Raw genomic sequence first — 10,049 nt, 5'->3', positions numbered from 1 at the left:
CCCCTTTCCGTTCTCCCTCTAGCTCCAACTCCTGCTCCAGCTTGCGCAGCTTTTGTGGGTGTAGTTGTAGGTATCAGGGCTGTTTTGTTTAAAGATACTTCTTGTAGGCCATCACGTTTCCTGAGGGAAGCGAGAGAAGGTAAAAGGCATCTTGAAAAATGCGTTGCACAGCCAAACCTGAACGGAATTTCCTGAGATAAAGAAAGGACGCTTCTCTGAATTTTGAAAGCCTGCTGGAAACAGTTTAATTTGAGCTTCTCAGAAAAAAATCACAGGAATCCTCCTTGAAGGAAAATGTTAGACAATCAAATCATAGGAGAGCCTACCAGTTCATCTTATACATCACATCTCTCTGCACTTTATCAATTGCAAATTAACTGTTCCATGAGACTTGATACAAAACTTCCACAAATAAACAAGCATAAAAGCTTGCCCTATTTTTCATTTCCATTCTATTTTACAGTTTCTCTCCTTACCCCTTTCTTCCACTCTGGGAAAGGAGGCAGGGAGTAAGCTATTACAAAATCCATCTAAAATGGCATCTTGTTTTGTAAACACTGTGAAGCATCACAGAGGGTGCTTGAAGAGGATTCTGCTGCAGCGTGATCACCCACTGCTGACTTCCATTTCCTTTGGTCAAGAATTGCCTACTGGGTCAATATTGCCTATATGCCTTAACTCACACCCAGGATCAAGAAATTTTGTCCAGGAGAAGTCTTTATCATTTGTATTTTGTTTCAAACCTTTATTTGTCAGAAAGTTAATATTACTAAGCAGTACTAAATTTAGTGCTATTGAAAAGTAAAAGCAAAATATGAATCTGAATTATGGGAGTAGCTGAGTGGACTGTATCATACTGACAGATGCTTTGATCAGAAAAAAAGGTCTTTTCACTCTACAAAACATTTCAACAGACTGCTAAGAGTTCATCTGCCTGTCTTAAAAATCTGGAAAAATCAGATATAAAGGTTTCTAGTTGTGGGGTGGTAATGATGGAAGGGGAGAAAGGGGGATACTTCTTCCCTTGGTGAAGAGTACAAGTGGACTTGAGTGGGGCATTTCTTGGAGGACAAAAGATGCTGCACGTCAAGAAAAAAGTGAGCAGCCACAGCAGAAAAGCAGTGATCCGGGCATGAACGCTTTCTGCAAAGTGGTAGTGCACTTTATTTTCTGGCAGAGAAAGGAGTACAGTTACGAATCTCAGAGGTTTGGAGTGGTGAATCCTTCAAAGCACAGCTTATGCACCTCCATGTGAGTGCAAAGGAAATAATTTATCCTGAATACAGAGGTAGAAGAGAGAAAAAAAGTTCCTTGTCAGCCCATAACTGTCAAGCAATTATAGCAGGAAAAGAATTTCTAAGCTGAATTGTGGCAGATAATGCAGACTTTGAGGAGTGGAGGGGGAGTGGAAGAAAAGGAAGCTTCTACCAAACTGTGGGCTCCTCCTCGTGCCAGGGGAATGAGGGGATTTCAGGGATTGGTAGCTGAAGCTGCCTGCAGAGGGGGCGTATGTAAGGTAAATTTTTCATACTCAGTGCTAACATAAGCTCATATTTTAGAGAACAATGAAAGTGCCCTTGTCGTATATTTATTTGTCTTGCATTTCAAGCAAAGTATTTGATATTCTCCTGTTTAATCATTTTTTCTGCAGTCTGTGAGGCAGCCAAAACTAGTGATAGCACAAGTAAAACAGAAGGGTTCCTAAAGTAAAATTTATTTGTTTTTCATCCCCCATGAAATATAACTCTCCACATCCAAAAAATGAAAAACAGTAAGGGATCTGTTCTCCCCTTTCTGCACACGTGTAACTCCATTCAGCAGCAGCAAGATTAACACACACCCGTTAACTCATTGAATGCCTGCCTTCTGCACATTAAGAGCAGCCTAAATCTTAGGTAGATGGATGCATGTATGTCATTAGGAAGTTGCATTTTTAAGCTTTTTACACTTAATGTTACCGGTGTCTTTCCTTGATTTTTTTCAGAAATTCTCCTATATGGCTGTAGCAACTGTGTTTAATTTTCTGTAAAGTAGATGGAGCTACTGTTGTGGTAGGGGAAGAAAGAGGGAAGTTGCACCCAGGTGCAACTCCAAGCAGTGCTAATGGAGGGCGGTAGAAATCATTGAGCCCGTTTTGGTAAACCTGCCCCTTTTCAGAGGTCAAAACAAAACACAGTGGTGTTGTAAAACTAATTTAAATGCTTCTGAAGAGCTTTAGGTTCCGTCAGGGAAAGGTGCAGCAGAAGTTAAAAGTATTATCATTATTGATTTGCACCCTGTGGTGATTTTGGACCACGCACACTTAGAAATAGTAGAATATAAATATGAAATGAAGTCAGAATAAGAATGCAAATGCACTGCAAATTTATACAATAATTTGACTTTACATTTTAATATTTAGGCCTTCTCTCATATTTGACCAGGAAAGGAAAATGAATCTTAAAGTTGTATTAACTTCTTACTACAAAATTTTGCCTCTGAAAGCAGATAATTGTTTTTGGCCTGGCTCTGTGTGTTATTTTCCGTTTTCCTCAGCCTCCCACGCGCTAATGACTTGTGCATGGAATTCTCTTACCCTATGAATATATTTTCTTTTTAAGCACAGTCTCCACAGAGGTGGAAAATGTGAATGTGAAATGAAGCTTGCCATCCTCAAAGAAGGTTAAAGATCGAGGAGCGTGTACAACTCTATCCTGAAAGTCAGTTTGTCAAGATATAATTTACAGAGGTTCAGTTGCACAGGCATAATAATTCTGCATTTCTTTCAAGATGAATACTTTTATACCTTGAGGCATGTGATTTGTCAAGGCAGCTTTGTGGCCTGGTGGGCAATCAGAATTTGCCTTAGTGGACTGAAATGACCCAGAACAAACTCAGTACTTAATCTTCTTTATTGCTGAAATCAATAAGCAGATCCATGCTAAGTGCTGACAGCTCTTATGTAGGGAGTGACAAGTAGAAGCGTCTGCTCCTTGAACTTCTAATGTTTTACGGGCCAGAAGTTTTCTTTTGTTATTTGATGAAGAACATGTTAATTTTTTTTTTTAATGCACAACTTAATATGAGGTATTTTTGTTGTGCTAATTTGTACGTGCACTGTCACAAGATTAAGGTATCTCAAATGCCATCATCCAGAAGGCCCAATACAGCAGTCAGTGAAAAGCACCCACCTAGATAATTGAGTGGGGACAGTGGGCTCTGGCAGAGTCCAACAGTCCAGGTGAGCGGCAGAGTTACGGCTGACCACTCTGGCTCACAAGCTATCCTTCTGGAGAGTCCCATCCTAAGTAAGGGTTTCATCCTTTCCTTACATTAGTAGATCCCAAGTATATTCACCAAGGGGGCGGGGGGGGGGGGATGACAGGATTTATAGTGCATTTGAGGTAAGGACTATGCCAAAATCTTAAATTAGTTTTCCTAGTGTTGTATTTTTTATTACTACACAACAGCTGATTTTCCCTGCAGTTTCATGTAACACTTGTAATTACAACTTGTGCTGAAGAGAGTGAAACAATAGCAATAAAAATGGGAGCGCCCAAATGGGCCAAAGCTACTCATAAGATAAGTGGTTTATAACTTTGGTAAATTCAGAATAACCCTCAAGTTCTGCTCTACCTCTTCGGGAAACAGCCAGAATTCTGCACTCCATGGGTATCTCTGGATGGGGAAGAAATACAAAATAACTTTGTGTGCAAAACAACCATAAGACATAATGCCATTTATACCCATGGAAATTAATATCTTATGACAGACATAGTGAAAAGAGACTTATTGTCAAATTTTGGCTTTGGAGCTACTTGCCTGTCCATGCGCCCGTTTATACCATTTTTGTTTACTTGACATTGGAGAGTAATCAGAAAAAAAGTTACAGTGAATTATGAGTGCTGTCAAGTTTTGTATGAAAAGCATTAAAACTTTAACCAAAACAGTCTTCTAAATTCCCGTCCTTCTGGTCCCGCAGTCTTATCTTGCTTTTACACTTTTGTTTAAACTCTTCCTTCCCTTTCTGTTTTTTTATTTGGAGTTGATCCAATAACCCAGTCTTTTTTTATTTCTTGCAGATGTTAAAATGATGAAACCCTCTCTCCCTCTGGAGCAGCGCACAGCAGCCATGACATCTCCTCTGGTCCTCCGTGGAAGGTACGTTGCAGCCTGCTGCTGAACTGTTATGACATGTCTCTAGCAATCAGAAAGAAAAGCTGGGAAGAGCATGTGACCCAGTGGATGGGATTGGCTTTGGAGTCTGTGGAGTATAATACAGCATGTCGTCACGGACTTGTAGCTGATAACTTGCAGACAAGTATGGAAAAAGATGAGGTTTTGAGCGTGGACCGGAAAGAAAAATGTGCTTCGTTTCCAGAGTGCTGTTATAGTGGAGAGCTGATTGGCTTCCCTGCAAAGCAGCTGGGAAATGTTTCAAAGGACGTGGATGAAAACGACAACCATGAGGATGAGGAGCATTTTCTGGAGGCCAGCACAGAAACTCTAGTCCATGTGTCTGATGACAATGATGACTATTCAGCACTCAACCTGGATAGTGTTAATTACCACATCACTGCTGTAGGGGGGGAACCAAAAGGTGACGAAAAGAGTTTAAATGGAGCAGGCTCCTTAACACAGATGGTACCAATAACAGAGGGTAACAAGGCAGCTGAAGCATCTGGAGTAATTGGAAATACAAGTAAGGAACCTGGCTGTGACACAGTTCCTAAAGAGGAGATGGAAGAAGACAATGTTTGTGGCAGCATTGGCCAAAACCTGGAGCTTTGTAATTATGAAGGCTTAAATGAAGTAGTAGATGTAGAGAAAGAAAATCATTCTAATTCTCCAAATGTGAAAGAAATTATTATGCCTGGGAAGCAGCTGCTTCATACTGCTGTAATTGCACAACAGCGCCGGAAATCTGATGCTTTTAAAGACGGGCTTGGAAAGTCTGAGTGTAATGTGGTAGAGAGTGGGATTTCTTCTGAATCATGCACCAGCAGTGATAGACAGCTATGCTCAGCAGTGGAATCCAGCGACTGCCTTATGCAATCTTCTCCCTGTTCTCACATCCCGGCAGTGGAAAATGGTCTGGATGAAAGTGGTTTCACAGAACCTCAAGTGGCCCCTGAAAACAAATGCCTTTCAAATGTCAGTTCAACAGAAGACATTCCGTGTTTACATGTAGGGAATCATTTGACCACACAAGAATATTCAGACAGTCAAGTGAAACTGCGCAAAAGAAAGGTAGGATGCTCATAAACTACAGAGATTTTTTCTAATGTTTTCCCCCAATTTCTTATGAAAGTGGTTCCGTGACTGATTGATTGGAGGATAAAATGTGTTTTTCAGCTTTGTTTCATTAGTTTGTCAGATTTTTTCTTCAAATGGTTTCGAAAAAAATGTGTGTAGATAGCAACTGAGTTTCAGGAGCTCTTTTTAAGGTCTGAAAATGGCTGAGCAGTGAATTTGGAAGTTATCTCATATTTACTTTATATATATATTATTTTATATATGTTGTTCAAGGCTAAATGAATAAGTATCTTCTATGGGTTTCGTTTTATTTTTGTTTTTCTGTTGCTATCAGGTATCATTATCTGTTTCTCTTAGGAAACAGATTGTGTCCAGGGGTTTGGAAGCCTTACTGAAAAAAGAGAAAAGGCAAAAAGTGCAACAAAACTTTAAAAGGGAAAAAACGAGTGGAAACATTTTTCAGTAGTTCTTCGGTTTTCAGCTCAGCCCCATGAGCATATGTTCTTGCAAAAAGAAGTATTGCTGAGTTTGGGACAATTTTTTGTAATTTCAAAGCAACTAGAGAAATTTCACTGTCTACACAGAGTAAGGAAGAGTATCATCACAAAATTTTAATGGACAGATTCCATGGCAATAAAACTCCCAGTGGCTTTAATGGAAGGAGATGTGCTGACTGTGGCACTGCCAACACAGCACCCTGAGCTGCTGGCCACTTCTTCCTTGTATAGACCCTTTGGTAATATTAACACTCAATGGATATGGTTAGAAGCTGTAAGTAACATTTGCGAAAGGTTTCAGAAGCCCTCAAAGCCAGTCTTCCTTTGGTAGTTCATGCAATCACAGTTAATGTGGTAACTGTTCAACTGATCTTGCAGTAAGTATGGCTCTGAGTTACAATTAAGAAGTAGAAACCTGACTAGCAGTACTAGAAATGCTAAACTTACCCATCTGTAGAAAACAGTTCAAGTTTAAAAAAAAAAAAAAATTAAAAAAAAGCTGAATTAACATCATATTTGAGAACTAATTAGCTACTGTAACCATATTCTCAGCTCCTCTATTTTAGCATCTCATTTCCTTTTTTCTAAGCATAGTTGCTAATTTTGATGTATATTTTTTCATATTGTTAGCAAGATGTACCATGTTATATTTTTTAATAGCTTCGATCCCGCTAGTTTCCATGTATCTCGTTGTATCTTGTTTTGAGGTCACATACTCGTCTTTTAAATGCACGCCCACGAGGCTTATATTTGAGAATATATTTGTGATTTGTGTTTGTGCCATTAAATATTTAGAAAGCCATAATATAAAAATTCCAGTGAGGCTAATGGTGAGAAAAACTAAGAAAGGATGTGAACATAGAAAGGAGCAAAACAAGGAGTTGCTTCAAAGAAGGTTGAGAGTTGCATGTCTGCAGCAACTGTGAAGGTTTGAGAATTGTAAAAGGGGATGGAGTCTGTAAATCTGAAGGAGTGGCCTTGTACCACTTTGCTTAAAGAAGTCTTTACCAAAAACTGTAAAATATTTGGCAAAAGCAAAAAGATATGATCTGTTGTTGCTTGTGGTATTATTTATCTCTAAGTTCGCAGGCTACTTCTACAAACAGTGTTCCTGCGTGCAGGATTTTATCACATATCTAATCATGCACTATTTTACAAAAGCCCGTCTGTGTTGGTAATAATCTGTAATGAAAAATGTGCCTATGTTTACAAACTTGCCCTGAAAGCCACTTTTGTGATTTTAACAAAATATTAGAAAAACAACAGACTTGAAACTGAATCCATCCATAAAAGCCAAGTATTTGCTTTGCAGTGACAGGAAGACTTAAGGGATTGGGAATGGTATATAAAACTTTTTCTCTCAAGGTCAGCAGTTCAAACAGTGCAGTTAAGGCCTAAAACACACCACTGTCTGATTAATGCTCAGTGTCAATTATAGTTGCACATAAATATGTGCTCATAAAGGTCAGAATATGGGAAAAGGCACACAGAGATGAATTGCTAAAGGCATTTGGGCACCCAAACCTTGAGGTGGCACCTTGGGGGATCACAGAAAAGTGGTGAACTTCAGATACTTCCATGACATCTAAGATCTTAGTACCTTTGAGTAGACATCATTCTGCTCTTGCTGGTACTAAATTCTTCTGAAAACCTGTTCCTCATTAACATATTTTAAACTGCTTTTAATTGTGGCAATAGAGCATGACCTCCCCTCTTATCTTTAGATCTACTGTCTTCAAACCGAAGCTGAGGTGAGACTGTGGATCTGTGATTCTTGCTCTGCAGATGAATGCAGGTTTGAGGGCTTAAGGGCTTAAAGTTTAGCATCTTGGACCAGCACTAGCTCCATTTCGGCAAATTGCTTTAGTCATGATGGATGTACTGACACTGAAGATGCTTTTTGCAAACAGGTCCAGCTGTTACAGCATTCTTTGTTCTCTCGAGTCACTCGGGTTCAGATGGTTGATACACAGCAGCCTCTTTTCCATTGCTTTCCCAGGAAGACTTCCTAAGGCTCGGAAATAGGAAGCGCCTAAATTTAATTGTGAGAAGCTAATGATGTTAGGTCTAATTGAAAGAACCCCCAGTAATCAAGCTTTCCTGGTTTTGTGTTGACTGAAAATCAATTCAGTTTATCCACAACATGAAATTGATGGTTATTAATGTTTCAGAGTAGCAGAAGCATACATAGATTAACTATATGTGGCTACGCCAACTAGACCCTCCTGTATGGTTTCCTGGGTTAAATAAATTCTGGATTTTAAAATAGTCACTTCACTTGAGAACTGTACATTCTGAATTTCCAAAGATTGGAATAATCTTTGGAACTAATGACCAAGCTGTAATGCTTGGGACATCCCAACAGCTCGCATGTATGTTCACATGTGTAATGCAATAGAGCTTTTGGAGAACAGTATCATACAAAACCAGAAGAGTATCGATTATTAAGAGAATACCAACAAAAGGAGAATATTTAATTATTATACACTGATTTTAAAATGGGGAAAAACAGCCATTATCTTGTAAAGGATCTTGCCAATTTTTGCATGTGCCCTGTTTTATGCTTTCTCCAAGCTGCTCGTCTCATCAAGCTTAGGGATAGCCAGAAAAATCCTTGCTGAGGGATATTACATAGGTGCACAAATGCACTGGAACTCTAACACATTAATTTAAATTCTTTTTCAACATGAAAAAACTACTTCATTCGACATCAGCATAAAAAGGTGGGTTGAGGCATATAGTTTCACAATAACTTCTCACCACTCACTTCCCAAACACAATCACAGCTGTGGTGTCACAATGTATATTAATCAGTATTTTGTAAATGCAATTTTTAAAACAAGGCTAAGACAGCTCTTTTACATGATGAATCAGTAAAGGAGTAGAAAATGATCATTGTGGAGTTTAACTCCCAATAGTTTGAGTAAAAATCCAGGAAATTTAAAACAAAAATGAAAGGGCAATGAACTCCACTTACAAAAGAAATTTTCATTGTTCTCACTCCAACCTTAGATTTTATGGCTAGAGATTGTTCCCTATAAACGGGAAGAAAACAGCTAGAGAACCAACTGCGATTGTTCATTTCTCTCTCCTGTAGGATAATGTTATATCACCTATTATTTTTAATAAAATGCAAAGTGACTCATGACTGTGGGGAAAAAAAGAAACAGCAAAAACACCATATACAACAGCAAGTAGCATTGGGCTCAATTCATGGGGGTTTGTAATATCCCTGCATTTAAGGAAAGGAGGAGATGGAGTATTGAAAAGCATTCTGCGTGCAAAAAGATAGAATTACTATTAATATGTTTTTTAATAAAGCTCAGGAAGTTGTAGTTAATATTTAAAAACAAAATTCAATCTTCAAACTAGCTTAGCAAGATGGTACCAGAAGATTGAGGGGAAAGAAAATCTGTGAAAAGATAAACAGATTTTTCACTGAATATACACAAACATATAAGAAGTATATTCTGATTTGATCCAGGAATGCAGGAAACATTCCTCACATATATTTGGGCTGCTTTGATACCATGTAGTTTAATATCTGAATGTCAGAAGAAAAAGAATTGAATTAACATACACAAATGAACAATTACATGTCAAAATTGTTAGTTACCTGTTCAGTTGTTTTCTTAGTTTGGATAAGGTATATAAATTTGCATGCCTTTATACTTGCAGTTAAACACAGTTTACTGAAAACCTATCATTCATTGGAGTAATGAAATAGTTTTCCATCTTTTATGTTTTATATTCCAGATTGTAACGATATAAGAAAACAAAAATTTGCTAGTCTGCAAGCAGCCTTTTTCTCAGGCATCTTAAAGCAATGTTCCTTTGCAATGCTTAATATTGTTGTTGTTTTCATTAACCTGTGGAAGAAACAGGTTCTAGAACTGCTCAGTCACTGGAGAGAGGCTATTGTCACAGTAATTTTCTGAGAAGTCCATAGAAAGAGTTTTGAGTAAATCTTCCAAAAATTAATTCTCTTGGAATCAGAAATCAAGTTCAAAATAGTTCAGATGAACTTTGGATCAGCATTTGAAGTTCCAGTTGCTTATCTAAATGAAGTATTAATTCTGAAACTTTTGGGGTTCTTTTCTAACGTGAAACTTCTGGTTTGTTATGGAGAATTTTGATTAAAATTATTAATAAATTCTGTAAGATTAGAGATTATAAAGTACTGGCAAATTCACTGCACACAGTGCAATGAAATAAGATATCGATACATAATGATTGGTTTCAGGAAACGCAATTGATGTATTGTGCCCGGTGACTTGAAGTTTGTTAGGTCACCTGTATTCCTTCCAAGAAAAGGTA

The 10,049-nt window shown here is 38.1% G+C and overlaps 1 protein-coding gene across 1 annotated transcript in view; it reads left to right on the top strand.

Moving 5' to 3' along the window:
* Nucleotides 1-4,061: 4,061 nt before the first annotated feature.
* DLC1 (DLC1 Rho GTPase activating protein) overlaps nt 4,062-10,049 on the top strand; it is a 214,807-nt gene continuing 208,819 nt past the window's right edge. The window contains exon 1 of the mRNA XM_030017058.1: nt 4,062-5,229. Within this exon, the coding sequence (XP_029872918.1) occupies nt 4,174-5,229 (1,056 nt within the window). The 5' untranslated portion in view covers nt 4,062-4,173. The remainder of the gene's footprint in view (nt 5,230-10,049) is intronic.

This window comes from Aquila chrysaetos, chromosome 1 (genome assembly GCF_900496995.4).
Source record: "Aquila chrysaetos chrysaetos chromosome 1, bAquChr1.4, whole genome shotgun sequence".
NCBI classification, from domain to species: domain Eukaryota; kingdom Metazoa; phylum Chordata; class Aves; order Accipitriformes; family Accipitridae; genus Aquila; species Aquila chrysaetos.
Note: the sequence above shows the minus strand (reverse complement) of the source record. Positions and strands in the feature narration are given on the sequence as shown.